A 22443-nucleotide genomic window follows, 5' to 3' on the forward strand; every position below is an offset into this window, starting at 1 on the left:
CTCCCCTTCTCCCTTCCTCTCTGAAATCAATAAAAATAATACATTTTTTTAAATGTAAATTTTTGGGAAGGTAAAAGGCTAATAGTAATTGACTTTTGAAAATCTTAAAAGTATGGTCTTTTGATGAATAAACCAAGCATACATTAATGAATGCCTTTGTATCAAGTTCTTATTTTAGATAACTTCTTAAAAGTATTTTAAACTCCCAGAGTGGAATACTTAAGTTAAAGAATAAGGACTTTTTTTTAAAAAAAAATGTTTTTATAGATTTTAGAGAGAGAGGCAGGGAGAGAGATAGAGAGATAGAAATATCAATGAACGAGAGAGACATTGATTGGCTGCCTCCTGCACACCCCCTACCGGGGGTTGAGCCCGTAATCCCAGTATGTGCCCTTACCAGTAATCAAACCGGGGACCTCTTGATTCATGGGTTGATGCTCAACCACTGAACCACACTGACTGGTCTGGAAGAAGGACATTTTTATTGTATTTTGTTGTTGTTGTTGATCTTCACCTGAAGATATTTTTTCGTTGATTTTTAGAGAGGAGTGTAAGGGAGGTGGAGGGAGAGAGAAACATCAATGTGAGAGAGAGACATCGATTGGTTGCTTCCCACATGCACCCTGACCAAGGCCAGGGATTGAGACTGCAACTGAGGTATGTGCCCTTGACCTGAATCAAACGCAGGACCCTCAGTCCATTGGCCGCCGCTCTGTCCACTGAGCCAAACTGGGTAGGGCAAGGACATTTTTAATGATTCTTGTAATAGACAGTGGCTCTCTAAAATAGCTGTATGACATCTGTACTGTACCCTTGCAAGCATCACTTATTTAATGTATTTGGTAGATATAATAGTTTTAATAAAATATTTTAATATGCATTTTGATAATTAGTGAACAAATATTTTTCCATATTTGTTCACTATATTTTTTCTTGTAAACGTTCTATTTTTGTTCTTTACCAATTCACCTGTTTGATTCTTAAGGCTTTCTTACCAATTTATATCATCCTTAATATAATATAGATATTAATCCTTTCTCATATAAATACTATAAGGGTGTTTTGTTTTCTATAAATATATCTAGTGCTTTCACTATATAGTATGAAAAAAAACACCCACTTTTTGTTTTATTTGTAGACAATGGTCCCAGGAGTTCCTAACATATTTAAAACATGTCTGGATAGCTGTACTACAGACATAATAGCTTTGTCCTACATAGGCATTTTCTTTTTCTTTTTTTTTTGTTGTTGTTAATCCTCACCCGAATATATTTTTTCATGGATTTTTAGAGAGAGGAAGGGAGAGGGAGAGACACAAAGAAACATCAATTTGAGAGAGATACATCAATCGGTTGCCTCCCACATTGGGGATTGAGCCTGCAACCAGGTACATTCCCTTGACCAGACTCGATCTTTTGTAACTGGCTTGTTAGCTAATGTTTTTAAAATTCATACATGTTGTAGCATAAATCAGTACTTCTTTTTATTACCAAGTAATAATATATAGTGTGGATATATACCATGTTGTGTTTATCCATTCACCAGTTGATGGACATTTGGGTTATTGAATAATCCTATGAATATTTGTGTGCAGGTCTTTGGGTGGACATGTTTTTCTTGGATAGATACCTAGGAATGAAATTGCTGAGTTTATGGTATATTTATGTTTAACTTTTTGAGAAGATGTTAAAACATTTCCCAAAGTGGCTGCACCCTATTACATTCCCACTAGCTATCTAAGAGGATTCTTATTTTCTACATCCTTGCCATCGTTTGTTATTATTATCTTTGTTATCAATTATAGCCATTCTACTGGGTATGAAATAGTATCTCATTGTGACTTAAATTTGCATTTCCCTAATGAATAATAATATTATCTTTTAATGTGTTTATAGGCCATTCATATATTTTCTTTGGGGAAATATCTATTTAATATTTTTCCATTTTTAAAATTATTTGTCTTACTAAGTTAGTTTTTATATTCTGAATACAAGTCCTTTATCAGATATGTGATTTTGCATGTGCAATTGACCATTGAACTGCATGGAGGTTAGGGACACCGCACACACACACACCTCCCCTCTTGCAGTTGAAAATTTGAATATAACTTTTAAATCCCCAAAAACTTAAGTTGTCTTTTGGTATCTTCGAGGGCTTGGGAGGATTGGTTCCAGGACACCACCCCCCCGCCCCGTTGATACTAAAATCTGCAGATACTCAAGTCCCCTATAATAAATGGCATGGATTAGTGCGTGCACACACACACACAACCTGTGGACTCCTAGCCAAGCAAATCAAAAACAGTGTAGAGGAAAACTGGACAGATACTTGCAAAAAAAATGAAATTAGACCACCAACTTACACCACACACAAAAACAAACTCAAAATGGATAAAGGACTTAAACATAAAAATCTTAGAAGAAGCCATAGGCAGCAAAATAGCAGACATTTGTCGTAGCAAGATCTTCACCGATACAGCTCCTAGGGCAGTGGAAACTAAAGAGAAAATAAACAAATGGGACTCAAAATAAAAAGCTTCTGCACAGCTAAAGAAACATCAACAAAACAAGAAAGCCCACTGCATGGGAGATCATATTTGCCAATGTTATCTCCAAAAAGGGGTTAATCTCCAAAATTTACACGGAACTCATACAACTTAACAAAGGAAGATAAACAATCCAATCAAAAAATGGGCAAAGGACCTAAATAGACACTTTTTGAAAGAGGACATTCAGAAAGCCAAAAGACATATAAAAACATGCTCAAAGTCACTAATCATCTGAGAGATGCAAATCAAAACAACAATGAGGTACCATCTCACACTTGTCAGAATGGCTGTCATCAACAAATCAACAAACGACAAGTGCTGGTGAGGATGCGGAGAAAAAGGAACCCTCCTTCACTGCTGGTGGGAATGCAGACTGGTGCAGCCACTATGGAAAACAGTATGGTGTTTCCTCAAAAAATTAAAAATGGAACTCCCATTTGACCCAGTAATACCACTTCTAGGAATATGTCCCAAGAAAACAGAAACACCAATCAGAAAGGATATGTGCACACCTATGTTCATAGCAGCACAATTTACAATAGCTAAGATTTGGAAACATCCTAATGTCCATCTGCATATGAATGGATTAGAAAACTGTGGTACATCTACACAATGGAATACTACGCTGCTGTAAAAAAGGAATTCTTACCATTTGCAACAGCATGGATGGAACTGGAGAGCATTATTATAAGTGAAATAAGCCAATCAGTGAAAGATAAATCATGATCTCACTCATTTATGGAATATAAAGAACATTATAAACCGTTGAACAAAAATAGAGGCAAAGAAGCATCGAACAGACTCTCAAACTACAAGGGGAAGGTAGGGGAGGGGTCGGGGGTGGGGTAAAAGATCAACCGAAGGACTTGTATGCATGCACAACCAATAGACGCAAGATACTGGGGGGAGGGGGGTGATGAGGGCAAGTGCTGGGGGTAGGGGAGGCTGGGGGAAGGTCAATGGGGGGGGGGAAAAGGAGACATGTACTATTATTTGTAATACCTTAAACAATAAATAAATAAATAAACAAACAAACAAACAGTGTAGATATTTATTGGGGGGAAAAATTTGTGCATAAGTGGATCCACACAGTTCACACCTGTGTTCCTCAAGGGCCAATTGTTTTTTCTCCCTAATGGTGTATTTTAAAGCATAAAAGTTTTGACTTTTAAATGAGTGCAGCTTATTAAATTTTTCTTTTATGGATTGAAAACCAAATTTGATGTGCAAAAACATGGTAGTATTCTCATCCACTAAAGCTATTTACTCTGTTTTCCAGCCTCCAGGATCATATAGACCACCCCCTCCTATGGGTAAACCACCAGGTTCAATTATAAGACCCTCTGCTCCACCAGTAAGATCATCTGTTCCTTTGACCAGGCCGCCTATCCCAATACCACCACCACTACCACCACCTCCTCCTCCACCACCTCCTCCTCCAGTGATAAAGCCACACACTTCAGCGGTGGAACAGGAACGCTGGGATGAAGATTCTTTCTATGGCCTCTGGGATACAAATGAGGAACAAGGACTGAATTCAGAATTTAAACCAGAAACTGTAACTATTCCATCTGCTCCATTGTTACCACCCCCACCTGTTCACCCTTCCATTCCCCCTCCTGGCCCAATGCCTATGGGTATGCCACCAATGTCCAAACCACCACCAGTACAACAGACTGTTGACTATGGCCATGGCCGAGGTGAGTGATAGTGGTTAAGTTTGTATTTGGGATTCTAAAGGAATTATTAGCTTCAGCTTTGCCTTTCTTAAGCTTCACTCATATAGTATTTTATCCCTGATTTTGTTTACCAGATATGTCCACTAACAAAGTTGAACAGATACCCTATGGAGAAAGAATAACTCTGCGCCCAGATCCATTACCGGAAAGATCAACTTTTGAGACAGGTAGGAGTCCTAGAGAGATCAGTATTTTTAAAAAACTTTTAGGACCTAATTATCACATGTTTTTTCCCTTTGGTAAGATTATTTGGGCCTCTTTTTAATATAGTTAAAAGATTTATAAGTTGAAATTAGGACAACAGTTTCTACTAGTTCTAAAGTTAGATTTGTATTTTTTTGCCTTTTAGAAAAAAGGGTATTGTTCTTATTTTGTACTGATTATTTTTGTAGAGCATGCAGGCCAACGTGATCGTTACGATAGAGACAGAGACCGTGAGCCTTATTTTGATCGTCAGAGCAATGTCATGGCAGATCATCGAGATTTCAAAAGGGAACGAGAGACACATCGAGACCGAGACCGGGATCGTGGTGTTATTGACTATGACCGGGATAGATTTGACAGAGAACGCCGACCTCGAGATGATAGGTATGCTATGAAAAATAACTTGGCCAGGTACTTACCATGTACTTGAGTTTAGTAAAAGTTAGTGTGTCTAAAGGAAATTTAGTAAATGACATATTCTTTCTTATGTATAATTTGGAGAGGAAAGAGTAGTTCTGGACCAATTTTCAGGAAACTAGATGCTTAAGTTTTGCTAGCTTAAATTCTAGAAAATGAAATGGGTGAAGGAGAAAGCCAGAAAGGGAAGGAAATAGTATTATCAATAAAGGTGTAGCCATTACTTACTTAATAGACAAACAATTTATTTTTGCAATTTCTGAGCTCTTTAGATGTGTTTATGCAGGGAGATCTAAATGGAAAAGCAAAATAAAAATATAAATATTGACTATGTGTAATAACTACTTTTAGAGAAAATTGGGCAGGTAATGGTGTTGCATTATGATACAGAGATTTCCAATTCCTTTTTACTTACCAAACCACTTCCTGTTACACCTCCTAGGACTCAGTCATATCGAGACAAAAAAGACCATTCTTCATCCAGAAGAGGGGGATTTGATAGACCATCCTATGACCGAAAGTCTGACCGACCAGCCTATGAGGGACCATCCATGTTTGGAGGTAGAGCAGTGCCTTATTAACTATATATAAAGATGTTGAGAATGCCAATAACCATTGTAGCTATGGGTTTAAATTTACAGAGTAAAATGCACTCAGGTTTCTAAGGCATGGCAGCATTATCATAAAAATAGCAATGTAATTAAAACAAATTGCTTGTTTTATATTATTAAAAGTTTGGAAAATAGAAACAAAACCCTTTATAATTCCACCACCCATCAAATCACAGCTATTATAGTTTTGTATGTTTTCCTCTCATTCTGTCTTCACATACATATTAATGAAGTTATAATCAAAATATAAATACAGTTTCTTTATTGTGCTTATTCCTATTGATCATTTTATACATTTTTTCCACATATAAATCTATTATATAATGGCTCTTGACATTCTACTGAGTGGATAAAATATAAGACTTATTGTTAGACATTTAGGTTGCTTTTAATTTTTCACTGCTATAAATTCCACTTAAACTAGAAATGTATACCTATTTATAAGAACAAACTTTTCTAAGCTGGTGACTCTTGTTCTTAAAACTGTAAAGCAGAAGTTACAGACAAACTCTAAAGTCATACTTGGGACCATCCAGTAAGAATATATTATTCTTTTATGTCCTGTTGCTTAACTTTTTTCCTAAATTTAGTACAAATAAGGATGAATTGAGTATTTCTCAAAACATTCATTTGCCTGAAATCATACCTAAATCTTTTCATTTTCTTGATTTTCATTACTTAAAAATTTTCTAATTAAGGTTAAAGGTGGCTTTGGTTCCCAGGTCACTATGAATTATATTACCTTAGGATGAGTGGAAAGAGTTAAAATTTTAAATAATTACTACACAAGTAGTAATTTTGTTCAACTGCTGAAATTCTAGGAGAACGAAGAACTTACCCAGAGGAGCGAATGCCACTGCCAGCTCCTTCACTAAGCCACCAGCCACCTCCAGCTCCACGGGTAGAGAAGAAGCCTGAATCTAAGAATGTGGATGATATTTTGAAACCCCCTGGCCGAGAGAGCAGACCTGAGAGAGTGAGTCCTATGTAGTTGACTAGTTTTCTTGCAAATCAACAGCTGACAAGAGATCTTTCAAATTTAATATCCTGAATAGAATTTCTCTACTTTTCTGTGACATACTAATAATATGAGATTCAAGGCATCTTACCATCTCCAATCTATCATATAATCTAAAAAATTACCTACCTTATATAGAATCTCAGAAGTTAGAACTTAATTGCTTGGCAAATTTTCCTAGTGAACTCCAAATGTATACATTTTAAATTTATCTTATATTGCATAATAATTACATTTCATTTTAATAAACTGGCACTGGACATTTTCATCAGATATTTTGATGTATATGTATATAAGTCATTTAAAATTTATTTCATCTATTATTAGTATATTTTGCATCTATATTTTCTGTGGTTGCTGTTTGCATGATATATCTATTTCCATCCTTATATTTTCTTTCTATTTGTGTCTTTGAATCTAAAGTATGTCTTCTACAGACAACATATAGTTGGATTGATCATGTTTATTTATGCAGTCTGACAATTTCTGCCTTTTAATTGGATTGTTTAATTTATTCACATTTAATGTTATGGATATAGTAGGCTTAATTCCATTTTTGGACTGTTCAGTTGTATAGAAATTCAGTTGATTTTTGCATATTGATCTTATATCCTGAAACATTGCTAAACTCATTTATTAGCTCTAATAGATTTTTAGTGGATTTATTAGAATATTGTATACACAAGATCATGGCATCTGCAGATAGAGGTGGTTTTACTTCTTTCTTTCTAACCTGGATACATTTTATTTCTTTTTCTTGCCTAGTTGCTCGGGCTAGTAGATGTGTGAGAGTGGATATCCTTATTTTATTCCTGACCTTAGCAAACTTTCAGTCTTTCACCATTAAGATTTCAGTAGGTGCTCATTATCAGGTTGAGAAGGTTCCCTTCCATTTATAGTTAGTTGAATGTTTTTTATTTTGAAAGGATGTTGGATTTTGTTGAACGCTTTTTCTGTGTCAAGGCTTTGTTTTTTTATTATATTACTAGTAGCCCGGTGCATGAAATTCGTGCACATTAAAAGGGAATTAATTGCCCTAACCGGTTTGGCTCAGTGGATAGAGCATTGGCCTGCGGACTCAAGGGTCCCAGGTTTGATTCTGGTCAAGGGCATGTACCTTGGTTGCGGGCACATCCCCAGTGGGGAGTGTGCAGGAGGCAGCTGATCTCTCATCAATGTTTCTAGCTCTCTATCCCTCTCCCTTCCTCTCTGTAAAAAATCAATGAAATATATTTTTTTAAAAAAGGGAATTAGCAGAGATATTTTAATATTGCTATTTGCCCTTTCTCTATAATAGAAGTGTGATAGATGAAAGGAAATTAGTAAAGTGTATATGAAAATAATATATAAATTTATTAATAAATACATAGTAACAAAAGGATATAACAACAGAGGCATGATATAAGAACGACAAAAACATGATATGAAAACAACAAAAACATGATGTAAAAACAACAGTGATGCAAACAATGACTGATAAAGTGATTAAACTTATTCTAATATCTCCCTGTACACCACATTAAGAGTGAAAACACTTTCAGAGTGCTTGACTAATTTCCCTTGTGATGAAGTACTTAGAACTTTAACTGTAACATCACATGCTCTTCAAATTCGAGAGAAAGCAACATATAACTGACCATGTGCAAAAACGGGTTCAGGTAGGAACATGCCTACTCTGTCTACAGTTTGTCCTTGTGATTTATTAATAGTCATCACAAATGCTGGCATCACGGGAAACCGTTGTCGAATCAATTTAAATGAGAGGCCAGTGTCAGATGGGGACAAATTAATTCTTGGAATCAGAACAGCCTCTCCCTCTGCAGATCCTGTTAATACTCAGCTTCGATAATGTTAGGTCGTAATATTTTGATAATAAATCTGGTACCATTACAAAGACCCCATTTACTATTGAGATTTCTCAATAGCATGATGATTGCACCCACTTTCAATTTTAATTTATGACACGGCATTCCCGAAGGAGTAATACTATTAAGAAATTCGATGGGGAAATTTTCCTTTGTTTCTTTGTTATGGGATGGTGCTACAACATTAGTAACAAAGAAACAGAATTAAAACTTTATTGTGGGGAGCCGCTACAGTGTTTTGGATAGGTTCAAGCCTTGGACTAATGAGAGGGCACAGTCCTCTCATTGCCACGTGCAAGTCCCAGCTTGGAGGGCAGGGCCCTCCCAGCACAATTATAGCCAACAGCTGTAGTTGTAAGCTTGAACCTATGGACAGAACAGGTGGCCCCACGTGCCTGAGTGATGTGGGCTTGATAGAGTTCAGGTGCTTGTAGTTGAGTAGGATTGAAATCCAGGAGGATGTTTGTAAACATCTTGGTCACGCCCTTACTTTGCCTCGTAGCATCTGCTATAAACTAAAGGCATGGCTGTGGGTGTGGTTGCCGTCTCTCAGAGAAGCAGCGTCCCACTGAGACCCGGCTTTCATTCTCTTGTCTGTCTTTTCTAAGCCTTTCAGCTGCCCCACTCAGGTTCACCCCGTGCTGGGGCACACTTTAGAAAGATCTGCCTCTACTCTCCCAGGGCAGGTTCCTGCCTCAAACTCCGCCCTTACAGGAAACAGCTCAGGGAAACAGCTGGGGGGAGGACGCAGCCGTTGCCAAGACCCCTGTAGGACTGACTTCCTTCCGCTTGGTCGCTGTTCCTCTGTATGTGACTAACACCACCCATGGTTTTTATATAAGTAGATTTTTTATTTTACTGTATTGTGTGTATTTTTGTTTTTTATTATATTTATATATATTACATTAATTGCTTTTCAGATATTAATTTACATCCCTGAGATAAATTCACTTGGTGTGTAATGCTTTTTATATGTTTTTGGATTCAGTTTGCTAGTATTATATTGAGGATTTTTGCATCTATATTCATAAAAGATATCTGTGATTTTCTTGTGATGTATTTGGTTTTGGTTTCCAGGTTATCTGCTTGATTTGAAATGGCCTCATAAAATGAGTTCAGAATTGTTCCTTCCTCTTCTATTTTTGGGAAGAGTTTGTGAAGTGTTGGTATTAATTCTTCTTTAAATGTTAGAATTCAATAATGTACTATAGTCTTCTGGGCCTGAGCTTTTCCTTGTGGATAGTTTTTTAATCCTCACCCGAGGATATGTTTTAGAGAGAGAAAGGGAGAGTGAGAGAGATAGAGGGAAACATCACTGTGAAAGAAACATCAATCAGTTGCCTCTGTACTCACCCAATTGGCGATTGAACCTGCAACCTAGGTATGTGTCCTGATTAGGAATCGAACCTCCAACTCTTTGTTGTACGGGATGACAGTCCAATCAACTTAGCCACCCAACAGGTGCTCTTTGTGGGTAGTTTTTGATACCAAATTCAATCTCTTGTCCTAGTTCTATTCTAATTATTTCTTGAGTCAGTTTCAATAGTCTGTGTCTTTCTAAAGATTTGTCCATTTCATGATCTAATTTGTTGGCCTATCATTTTTCATAGTAATCCTTTATAATCCTTTTTTTATTTCTATAAGGTTGGCAGTCATGTCTCCTCTTTCATTTCTGATTCTAATAATTTGAGTCTTCTCTCTTTTTTCTTTGTCACTCTAGCTAAAAGTGTGTCAATTTTTTTGATATTTTCAAAGAACCAGCTTTTACTGTTTTTCTGTTCTCCATTTTATTAACTTCTGCCCTAATGTTTATTATTTCATTCCATCTGGTTGCTTTAGGTTTAGTTTGTTCTTCTTTTTACAGTGTTTTAAGGTAAAAGGTTAGGTTATTATTTGAGATTTTTCTTCTTTATAAATTTCCTTATGAGCACAGCTTTAGCTACATCTCATAAGTTTTGGTATGCTGCCTTCATTTTTATTTATCTCAAAGTATTTTTTTATTTTTCTTCTTGTTCTTTGTTATTCCATTGTAGTCATAGTAGTTTATATTCTATTCTTTAAAATTTATTAACATTTGTTTCATGGCGTATCATGTGGTCTGTCATGGAGAATGATACAGATCATTGTTAACTGTAAGATTTTATTGTAAAAAAAATCTTCTCTGAGTGATTCTTTTTTTTTTATCGTGTTTCAGATTGTTGTTATAATGAGAGGATTGCCAGGCAGTGGAAAGACACATGTTGCAAAACTTATTCGAGTGAGTATGGAAAAGCCAAAGAGTCAGTTGCTTTTGTTAGCTGCTTGTCTTTTTACCAGGCAGTGTTTATCAATACAGAATTGCCCATTTGATCCATTTTTGTTGGCTCATATGGTAGAGGCTGTCCCGTATAAATTTTGATATGCTTAGACAAATATTTTTGCTTCTGTGTGATTTGAAACCACCAAAAGATTGCATATTATTTAGCCACAAGAAGGAACTTTAGTGTAAACATTCATTAATTTATTTCATAAATTCTCTAACTTTCTGAACTATCTGGTTCTTAGGATAAGGAGGTAGAATTTGGAGGACCTGCACCCAGAGTTCTAAGCCTGGATGATTACTTCATCACTGAAGTGGAAAAAGAAGAAAAAGATCCAGATTCTGGAAAGAAAGTGAAAAAGAAGGTATGGTTACATCCTAATTCATTAACAATGAAAGGAGAAATATGGCTTTTTGGGAGAAAAGAAAGAGTTCTCTGTTTTTTTAACACAAACTTTAGTACTCTGGTATGAAGTAATGACTATAAATCTATCTCTATCCAGATGCTGACCAAAGAAGAGGTGTAGAATGATTCTTTGCTTTTGCTAACTCCATATCTCTTTTGGGGGATCTTAGGTAATGGAATATGAATATGAAGCTGAGATGGAGGAGACCTATCGCACCAGCATGTTCAAAACTTTCAAAAAGACTCTTGATGATGGCTTTTTCCCTTTCATCATCCTGGATGCCATCAATGACAGAGTTAGACATTTTGACCAGTTTTGGAGTGCAGCAAAAACCAAGGGATTTGAGGTAAAGACTTAAAATAATTTTTGAGTACTTTGTGTTATAATATAAGTGCTGTATTTGTTTGCCTAACAGTTATTCATTCTTTCTTAGGTGTATTTGGCTGAAATGAGTGCCGATAACCAGACTTGTGGCAAGAGAAATATTCATGGAAGAAAGCTTAAAGAAATAAACAAGGTGATTTTTTTAAACTTCATTTAGGCTGTCTCATCTCTGATGTCTGGAATTTCTTGTTTATCCCCTTTACTTTTAAAATATCTTTTCTATCTGCTTTAGTAAATGTTTCTTATCCTTTTGAGCGATTCTCAACCTGTGGGTCGCGAACAATGAAAATACATCCTGCATATCAGATATTTACATTACAATTCATAACAGTAGCAAAATTACAGTTATGAAGTAGCAACAAAAACAATTTTATGGTTGGGGGTCACCACAACATGAGGAACTGTATTAAAGGGTCGCGGCATTAGGAAGGTTGAGAACCACTGAGTGAAAAAGATGGCCTAGCTCTGCCTGGAGCTAGCCTGTTAGACTTCACAACATTAGTTAATTTGTCTTGGATGCTCCCTTGGTCTTTCTTTGAATAGTTTACAGAGATAACTTGATCCTCTGAATCTCTCAATAGATGGCTGATCACTGGGAAACTGCACCTCGTCATATGATGCGTCTGGACATTCGTTCTTTGTTGCAAGATGCTGCTATTGAAGAGGTAAGGGTCTTTTGCCTCAAAGGCAGTGCAAAATGACCTTTTCCTTACCCTTTTTACTTTGAAAAAGATTTAAACTATAGAAAAGTTGCACAAATAATATAAGAGCACCTGTACAACTATGATTGAGATTCATCAGTTATTAATATTTGGCCACATTTTTCTCTATATAGATAATATTCTCCCTCTCCTCCTCATTATTATTACTAGTAGGGGGCCACGAGGCTGCGGTGGGCACCGGGGCAGGTCTTGGCCCATCCTCCATGCCCCTGCCCGGCCCCTCCCACTGTGGCCCCTGGTCCCCTGTCTGCCAGCAACCCCACTCCTGCTCCCACACACTGCTGGCACCAGCCCTGCTTGTACCTGCTGATGGTGTGGAGCGATTGGGGCTGGCGCCAGCAACGGGTGTGAGTTGGGCTGTCGCCAGCAGTGGGTACGAGAGGTGGCTGCCAGCCCCGATCGCCCCTCAGGAGCAGCGGGAGGTGGAGAAGCCCTGAGGGGCGATCAGGGCTGGCAGCTGTTGCTCGCACCTGCTGAAGGCACCGAGCTATCGGTGCTGGCGCCCGGTGATCGGTGCCGGCACTAGGTGCCAGCAGTGGGTGTGAGTGGCAGCTCTGACGCTGGTAGTGGGTGCAAGTGGGGCCAGCGCTGGGAGCAGGTGCAAGCGCCAAGAAGGACTGCGGCGCATGGGAGCAAAGAATTTTGAGTAACCACCAGAGGCTCGCCCCGATGACAGCCACCAGCACCGCACCTTGGTCTGGTGCCCCCACTCACCTCCACCATCCTGCCACGGCTTATGCCCGCCATGTTCTGCGCTCTCCCGCCTGCTGCCGTTGCCTGCTGTGTTCTGCGTGTGCCCCCTGGTGGTCAGCGCACGTCATAGTGACCAGTTGTTCAGTTATTCCCCCTGAAAAGGTTAATTTGCATATTAACCTTTTATTGTGGAACCATTTGAGAGTGAAGCTGCAGATCTCATAACCATTCACCCCTCAATATTTCAGTAGGTATCCCAAGAGCAAGGGCATTCTCTTACAAAACTAGAAGTCTGAGTCACCTCATATAGAGTTCATATTCAGATTTCACCCTATAAATACCTCTCTGTTTGCATTGCTACCATTCTGGACCAAGCTACTGTCATTTTACTGTTCACTATAACCTTTTTTACATTTTTAAATTTGGATCATATACATGTTTTACTTGATTAGAAAAATGCTTGCTAAAGGTTCTTAAAGGAAATTTTAGTAATTCATAGGCATTCAAATTAGATAATTATCAACGTAGGTAGGACAGATCATTATACTCCTTAGGAAATTGTAAAGATAGATATCCCAGAAAAATTAAAGGCAGGAATATTATTGCCTTTTATCAGTGTATTTTGAAGTTTAGGGTATTAAAAATTAATTAGTATGTAACAGTGAGTCTGCTGTCTCTCTCTGGGCAACTGTGTTCATTTCAGATCTCAATGAGGGAATCAACATTTTCTTAAATGTTAACTCAGTCTTTTTTTTATTATGATTATTGGGGTGGTGTAGGTAGAGATGGAAGATTTTGATGCAAATATCGAAGAACAGAAGGAAGAAAAGAAAGATGCAGAAGAAGAGGAAAACGAACTGGTAGGAGACAGACCAACCACTTTGAACAAAGTGTCTTTTTATTAAAATTCTTAGGTGTTTAAATTCAGATTAATGGTCAGATTATTACTGTTGATGTGCACCTTAGTGGTAGAAGTTTCCATAATCATCTTCAAGGAAACTTCTGGATATTTTTTTTCTCCTGCTCAAAAGAACCCTCTACTGTGTTATTACAAGAAAATTTTAAGAATACTAAGAAACTTACCTTGTATTCATTCGTCTATTTGTGGGTGGCTTTAGGGGAGTATACATTTTAAGAAAATCAATTACAGATCAAAGGGTATTCTTGCACTTCAGCAGATATCTGGTACAGACTACCCCATATGCATAATTTTCTCTTCTTTGCTATAAGATCTCCAAATTGAGTTTCTGTCAACTGAGGCAGAAAACTTATTGAAGGAGGAGGCAGAGGGTTGCCATAGACTGCTGGATTTGTTCTTCTGCATTTTATGCTGTTAAGTGATGGGGAAAATCATTTGACTGTGTAGGCAATGCATTTGCTTAGGCTGATTAGAGACTTACATAGTGTGAGTTCAAAGTTACTGTGTATCTCCTGTAAATGCTTTTGATCATACGTCTTAGAGATGTTTGCCTTACTCTGTCATCATGAATATGTGACCTATATAGTTATGTTACTTTTCTGTGTTTGGTAAATGAGGTACAGAGATTAGTGATGCCTTGGAATAGTGTTGCTTTTTAAATTCAAAGTATTATTTTGTTTACTTAATATTTCAGCCCTTGCTAAAACTGCTTCTCATATTCTTCTGAAAATATACAAAGCAAGAACCGTTATTCCTACCTCCCAGAGAATACAGGCTCTTTAAGGAGTGGTCCTATTAAACCCGTGTCTGATATAGGGGACTCTGGATAGAAACTGTGTTTATATAGAGATGGTGCCTCTACGTTTCTAGATTTCATATGTGGATTAAAAAATAAGCTTTAAAGTTAATGGCATTTGAGTCTCAGTTTTTCTCTTCTTTAAATAAATTATTTTTCTTAATTTAGTTGTATTTTGGCATATATGAGCTAAAATGTAGGCAGGAAACTCACTTAAAGGTCCACGCTGTTCTGGAATATGGCTGTTGACCTCATAGCTACTTGCAGCGTGTGTACTAGTAAGTGATTGTGTGAGAAGTCTATAATGTTAGCTTTCTGAGGGTCCATTTTTCTTTTGTGGAGATTCAGTTCAGGATTTGGTTCATAACATCTGTTTAGCTTAAGTATAGGTCAAAATGTAGAACTTTTAATTTTTAAAAATAAAACATTTATTTTACTGTAACACTACATTTTTTTATATCAGAAAGCTGGCAAGGAAGCCTTAGGACTCTACCCTGCTGGACTATCTCTTTTATTTCCAAGTGGCTTAACATTTTAAGTGAGAAGATGTTTTAAGTAAGAACAAGGTGTGGTTCCAGCAGGGAGAAATTAATATATTTGTTTTGCTTATCTTTGTTATAAAACTTCTCTTAGCCCACTCAAAAATGCAGATTTCAGATCTTCTACTATTGGGTTTTATTCCAAGAGTAAAAGATTCTAATATACTTATTTTGCTTATCTCTGTTATAAAACTTCTCTAACCCATTCAAAAAGGCAGAGTCCAGATCTTCTACTACTGGGTTTTATTCCAAGAGTAAAAGATTCTTGGTAAATTTTAACCAAAGGGTTAAGAGCAAATCTCATGTCATTCATACCATTTTATTGAAATTCTCAATAAACTTTGCATTTTGTACTATGTACTTATTGATTACTGTAGCTGGGTGAAAGCCAAACTTTTCTTGTTAAGAGAATTTGGGGGAGGGGAAGAGAGATCATTGGTTTGATATTTTGCCTTCATTAGTGCTTCAGTGAATACATTAGATGTGACTCAGAATTTATAATTATTGTAATGATGCTTAAGGTTTTCAGATGATTTTTGAGGTATAACTTGTACAAATTTCATCAATACTTAATTAACTTCTAACACCATCACTTCAGCATAGTTTTGTCTTGGTTTGTTCTTAAAATGTATTTGAAAAAGATGGTATAATTTATAAACCTGAAATACTGTCTAATGAGTTTAAATTGAATTAGTCATTTGGCTTAAAGACTAGAAATGTATAAGACCTATAGGTTTCCTGGAAGAATGATTGATGCTCTATTAAACTCTTATACAGATATTACTGTCGTGAAATGTTCAACATACTTTGCAACTTAATCTACCTGTGTGTTAGTCTATATTATGAAATTATCTGTGTGTCAGTCTATATTATGAAATTGAACATTCCCAATAGTCAAGAGATATATTGATTCTTAAATGATGCTGACACCTTTGTTGAATCTGTTCTATATTATTATAAGTCCTGGTACTTAAGTTCTATATGTTAGGGTCTAATAGAGAACAGAGTCCAAATGAAGGAAAAGGGGGATCATAGTAAATTACATGGAAAACGCATACATTTACTAGCCAGGTTATAAACTGAAAGGATTACTACATAGTTATATAGGTACATTGGGAAATTTGAAAATCTTCCGGGACTTTGTTTGAAATAAACCAACCCATCATTTATTAAATAAGACGTAAATTGCCTGTGGAAGTTTCTGGTTTTTCATGTAATAGGAAAATGTAATTTTAGAAGACATGAGAAATAATCATCAGCTTCCAGATTACAAAAAAGAAATGCTCTGAAGTCGATTCGGTAAAATTAACCTTTGTAAGATCTACTGCTAAATGGATGGAGTCATTTAAAAATTAAGTTGAACTTCATAGTTGTGTTCAGTGATACCAAGTTTTCTCTTTTCTTTTGAATATTTAAAATTATGCTGGACTATAAAGTAACTATCTTGAAAAACACTCTGGACCTCATGCCTACTATCACTTGAGAATAGCAATTGAATTGAGCAAATAACCTAGCTAGTATTAGAAATCCTCTGCTACTCTGAATGATATTAATATTAGCACAGTAACTACCATACATTCTCACCATATTTACTATACAGCTGTTGTTCAGACTACAGTTGTGTGTCCTGAACTGGAGCTGCCTCTAAGCACCTTCATGATACTATTCTGAAGTGACTACTCTGAAATCTGGGCACTGCAGATTTATGAATTTGGAAATGCAGTTTCTTCAAAGATAATGAGATTGTGTTTTCCCTAAAGATATATTTATAACTAGTGAGTGGAAGCTGAATCCATTCCCAATTTTAATGCTTTTCCAGTTCAAAAGTGATATGCATGTATGTGTCTCTTTCTAACCCTTCGAGCTTCTCTCTGTGTACAATTTAGGGTTACATTCCGAAAAGCAAATGGGAGATGGACACATCTGAGGCAAAGCTAGGTGGGTATTTCCTTTTTCCTGTTTTTATATGTAATACCTGATGGTAATGGTCATAGATCTTTCTGCATAAGAAGAACAGATTCCCCAAAAGTTCTGCTTAAACCAAGCTTTTGGCCTACCTTACATCCTCAGTCTGTTTTGCTAGCTTTCATAACTAGTTTAAATAGTTTTATCTTGTGACAGAGTGAAAGAAGAGCATTTTAAAGGAACTATCTTCAATACAACTTAAAGTTTTTAGAGTAAGTGGAGATAAGTCATAAATGTAGTAACAAAATACTGTCACTTCTGAAATTCATTCTTTAATATTAATCAGAAATGTTAGTGCCGATGAAATTTCTGCTTTTCTAAAAGAGTATTTAACTGCAGCCCAATGTTGAACCAGATTGTGAACACTTTATGTAGTAATAATAGTAAGAATAAATAGCGAAACTTAAAAATTAATTAATTAAAGGGCAGTTATTTTCCTTGTATAATAAATTAGAGTTTCTAGGTGGGGAGCGGTAGACATATAATTTAGGTCTTTGAAGAGCCTGCTTTATAAGATTCCACTTATATTTTCCTTCAACTTGCCTTTAGTGCTAGATTATAAGGTTAACTGGTTAAAATGATTATCTAAATCAAAAATTGGAGTTGCTTAGTGTGAGGTTATCTGCCAACAGAAAATCATGCATATCCACTGGATTTTCCTCCACTATTTCAAAACATTTTTTCAGAGTTCTTCGTTTTTGTTTTTACCTTACGTAAAGAGAACCATTTAACATGTGGATTAAGATATGACAATAAATAAGAAAGTGTGATAAGGACTTTTTGAGAAGATTGACCTTACCAATGTATGAAGTATGGTTGTCGGTCTTCATGTTTCTCTTCCTGGTTATCATGCTATTATTGCAGAACTATCTAAAGTAACTATCTAAAGATCATAAAATCATAGAATAAATTTGAGTCATTTAGCTGCTTCATTGTTTGGGGCACATTGTGTTTCTGACATAAGAGGGTGTCCATTTTACATACAATCTCATAGGCTATGCCTTTTATTTTGCCCAACTGATGACATTTGCAATTGATGTTGACCAGATCCTATGTCAAAAGATAATTCCATAAATTGTAGTATTACTGTATTATTGGGATAGTTACTTTGTGTAAAATCTAGAACTTTTTCCTAATGTATGTCATGTGAAAATTGTATGTGGTTACTGACTTATTCTTCCACTAGTCTTCCCTCTGTGGGAAATCTTAACAATAACCATCTATCTCCTTTTCTAAACTTTTAAAGCATTTATAAGTGTTTAAATGCTATTAAATATGTAGGAAAATAATAATAATCACAACTTTTAATAATAATAATAATGCTTTAGATCTTCTTATTTTGACATTAGATTAAGAATGTTGGAAGTTCTGTGTTTTTAGGATAACCTGTAAGACTATAAAGATCATGTCCCTCTTTTTTGGTTCTCTAAATAGTGTTTATATTTGAGGGCAAAGAGAAATCATAAAGAGACAAAAGGATTGTAAAAGTGATAAATATTTTAAATAAGCATGTAACCAGAGGCCTTAAACTTGAACCTATCTATTTTCTGTTTTCCTTCCTAATTTTTAAAGAGAAAGGAAAATGGAATTTAGTAATGATTCAAGAAAATATGCTGTTGCCCATCCATGTAGCTCCTGTGAACTGGGAGGTCAGGGTTCGATTCCGGTTCGTTTCCTGGTGAGGGCACATGCCCGTGTTGCAGGCTTGGTCCCCAGTGGGGGGGATGCAGGAGGCAGCTGATCAATTATTCACTCTCATCATTGATGTTTCTAATCCTCTCTCCCTCTCCCTTCCTCTCTGAAATCAATAAAAAGAAAAAGAAAATATGTTATTGATCTTGGTATTGATTTCTAGAAAAAATTCTGGCCTGTCTACCATTTGCTTCTCAGAAAATACATTTTATACAAATTCAGTCCATTTTAAAGACAAAATGTTACACAGTGAATTCCAGAAATGGATTTGTTAAATAAACCATTTCAATTAAAGGCACTGAAGATCTAGTAATGAATCTAGAAAATAAATTCTAACATATTTGCAGTTGAGTTTTTATTTATTTTTAATAAGAGTGACATTGATGTTTCATGTAATGACTTGCTTCTTGCACCACCTTGTTATCTTGAGACATAATCTACCTGTGGAGGAAGACCAATTGAGTGTGAGCATTCTTGAGAGTGCTTGCTTCTTTGAGATTGGCCCATGGAACCAACTGAAAAGAAGATTCTTCTCTAAAATATGAAGATCTTTGTCTGAGAATTAGCCTATTTATGTTGCCTTCCTTAACATAACAAATTCAGTAAATTTGATTACCAGGTACAATTTTTTCTTTTGAGTACTTTACCAACATTCTTATGTTACTCTTGGTAACTTGATAAAACTGAATGGAAACATTAAGCTTTAGCAGTGTCACATTGAGCCAGAAAAGTTGAATTTGTAACTGAGGAATTTTGATTCACAAATGAGTCAGCCAATGAGAAAATACTCATCTAAAATCTTTCAAGAGGTGTGTTAAATCTCATTCCAGACTCTTGATCTGTGTTCATTAAGTATAGCATACAGTTCAGCCTCTGTTTGAGTGTTGCAAATTAGAAGTGGTATAATTTTAGAAATATTCAGAACTGGCCTGCACTATATCTGGCCTGAGTATCATAAAGTTGTTGAAAACTGTGTCTCCTCTTCAGTCACACCTGACTCCTTTGCATCTGAGACCCAGACACTCTAATGCACATCAGATGCTGGAATTTAGCCTGGAAGCTACTTAAGTTCCAATGACATGATTTAGGTTTCTGCATATCAAGTCCTTTTGCTTTTCTCATCTCCGTCATTTGTCTCTGCTTATGAGTTATTATGTGTTAGCCTTCTATGTGTCAGGAAGTTTCATCTCTTCACAATTGGAGTGCAGTTATGATTTGAATAAGCACATAACCCTTGTATGGTTCACTATAAACAAATGTTGAGGAACATCATTTATTTGGAAAATACATAGGTGTATCTAAATTTTTTTTGTTGCTCTATAATAATGTATACTGTCTTGAAGATGTGGTAAAATTCTGTGACCAGTCAGGTTGGATATTTAAACCTTCATCTTCATATTAAACTTCATCTTTTGAAACTCAAACCTCTGAAAATCATAAGTAATGAGTGTATTGGACACCAGTTGTCTTCTGTAACTAACACCCCAGATTCCTCTCCCCTCGCCTTATTCCATACATGTGTGTTTGGGTTTCCAGGAAGCCATGTGGAAGAGATATGAACTTTCTTCACCCCAAGAAAGAAACTTTAAACATGTTGTGCACGATCAGATTTCAAATTAAACATGACAAACAAGGGTGTTCAGACTAGACTACATATTCTGAACTTCCATGTTGCAAATGGAGAAGGCCTGGTCTGTAACGCCTGTCATGTACATAGTGTAAGAGAAAACGTTCTTGCAGTTTTCACACTGTCCTGCATTGCTGCTTGGCCATGCTTATTCTTGGTATTGATACGTGAAACTTTCCTTTGAAGTACGTTAATGTCAAAGTTGATCTTATTAAGTTTGGAAATCCTGTGGAGTTCATTTAATAAAAAGTGTATGAGAGCTTCCTACTCTTCTGGTTATACTCTACACTGTTGAACTGAGAACAGTTTTATGGTTTGTGGGACTTTATTGGTTTTCTAATACTATGTCCCTGTACAATCGAAGGGTCACTTCTTTAAGATCCTATATAATACGGCCTGTCAAATACATGTGGATAGAGCCATTTGGTACAACATGTGATTTACAGAGGTTAAGAGACTATTTCTGTTTAACTCATCCATGTAAAAAATTTCCAAAGTAATATGAAAAAAATTTCCTGAGTTTTGTAAAGTGTTGTAGTTTGCCTTGCTGGTTTTTTAAATACTATTACTTTTATGGGGGAGACGTTTAGGAAATAAAGCTTTGCCAAGTATGCAGAATCTTACTGGTTTTTGTAGCCTGTATGGTATGGTTCAGTTAGTTGTGTGTGAAACTTTTACATTTGAAGCATAAACTCACCCTCTCTCCTGCCACTGCTTCCATTGTACTTTTCATATCAAGTTCTCTCCAACTTGACACCTAACAGCTTTCTATTATATACACTCTGCACCCTTTATGGAGTCTAATGAAGTGTAAATATTGAGTGTTCTGAAGTATTTAGGTTTTCCTTTATTGACCTGCTTAATAATAGTGTGTTTATGTAACTACAAATGATTCAAAAGTTTAGTGCTTCAAAGTAACTAAAATATATAACTCTTAATATTTCACATGTAGAAATCAAAATCAGTATTAACCAATAAAAAAGATCACACACACAAAAGACCACACATTTTCATCGTGTGTTGTTCTTGAAGACACCTAAACTTGAATCTCATAATTTCTGAATCAGCAATCCCTATCATTTAATTGATTACACTTTGGGAGCCTTGAAAAAGATTGAGGATTCAGAAAGAAAATTCAGGTCTGGTCACTTTGGCTGACTAGCCCTTTGCCTCAAAATGGTCAACAGTACTACATGGTATAACCAAAGAAAGTGGTGATTTGTGCAGTCAACTTACTCAGAAACAATAACTCATGGTGAATCTTCTCACAGAGGTCACAATCCCAAGAAACTGTTCATCTAAAACTTTTTTTAAAACATTAGCTTGGCTCATTAAGTTTTTGGTAGTACTTTTCCTATGACACAGTATCACACATGATTGCAGATCAAATGGGTGGTATTAATATTGTGTTAAAGAAAAAAAGAATGGAAGAAAAAAAATTTTTTTAATCCAACTTTGCGTTTTCCTTGAACATCAAGCTGAAGTGTTGTGTTGGGGCAGAGGGTGGGGTGGAGGACAAGGAAGCCATGAGACAAGTGCCTTTCTTGCTCTGCCTGTATTTGTTACTTAAACTAACATCATGTAATGGCTACCAGTATGAACATCAAATAAATAATGGAAATTGCACAGAACTTGATATTATCTCAGCTGAGAAGATAGTTTGGATCTTCAAGTAATGCTGCTCTCAGAAATCTGGATGTGCCCTCTGACAGTGTTCCAGCCTTCTTTTCCCTTGTTTGTGTGTCATGCGCAAACTCACACTCTTCCTTAATGCTGCGGCTCTGTGTTTGTCCCTCAGACAAGTTGGATGGCTTGAGAACTGGTACTAAAAGGAAACGTGACTGGGAGGCAATTGCCAGCAGAATGGAGGATTATCTTCAGCTCCCTGATGATTATGATACTCGTGCTTCTGAGCCTGGGAAGAAGAGGGTAAGAGACTTTGTCACTAATTGCCAACAGATGAAGGGCCCTTTTGGGCATCCGGTTTTTGAAAGTTAT

The 22443-nt window shown here is 36.3% G+C and overlaps 1 protein-coding gene across 5 annotated transcripts in view; it reads left to right on the forward strand.

The window, feature by feature from the left end:
* YLPM1 (YLP motif containing 1) overlaps nucleotides 1-22443 on the forward strand; it is a 65014-nt gene that overhangs the window by 38386 nt on the left and 4185 nt on the right. For 3 of the 5 annotated variants that reach the window (XM_036313103.1, XM_036313137.1, XM_036313127.1), the window contains 13 exons: nucleotides 3828-4248; nucleotides 4362-4454; nucleotides 4680-4875; nucleotides 5351-5469; nucleotides 6341-6495; nucleotides 10597-10659; nucleotides 10947-11066; nucleotides 11278-11454; nucleotides 11542-11625; nucleotides 12074-12157; nucleotides 13687-13767; nucleotides 17048-17099; nucleotides 22244-22374. In XM_036313103.1, the coding sequence (XP_036168996.1) occupies nucleotides 3828-4248; nucleotides 4362-4454; nucleotides 4680-4875; nucleotides 5351-5469; nucleotides 6341-6495; nucleotides 10597-10659; nucleotides 10947-11066; nucleotides 11278-11454; nucleotides 11542-11625; nucleotides 12074-12157; nucleotides 13687-13767; nucleotides 17048-17099; nucleotides 22244-22374 (1776 nt within the window). The remainder of the gene's footprint in view (nucleotides 1-3827; nucleotides 4249-4361; nucleotides 4455-4679; nucleotides 4876-5350; nucleotides 5470-6340; nucleotides 6496-10596; nucleotides 10660-10946; nucleotides 11067-11277; nucleotides 11455-11541; nucleotides 11626-12073; nucleotides 12158-13686; nucleotides 13768-17047; nucleotides 17100-22243; nucleotides 22375-22443) is intronic. The other 2 variants (XR_004968215.1, XM_036313113.1) reach the window with 2 other exon arrangements.

Source organism: Myotis myotis, unplaced genomic scaffold, assembly GCF_014108235.1.
Source record: "Myotis myotis isolate mMyoMyo1 unplaced genomic scaffold, mMyoMyo1.p scaffold_m19_p_1, whole genome shotgun sequence".
In the NCBI taxonomy this organism is placed as follows: domain Eukaryota; kingdom Metazoa; phylum Chordata; class Mammalia; order Chiroptera; family Vespertilionidae; genus Myotis; species Myotis myotis.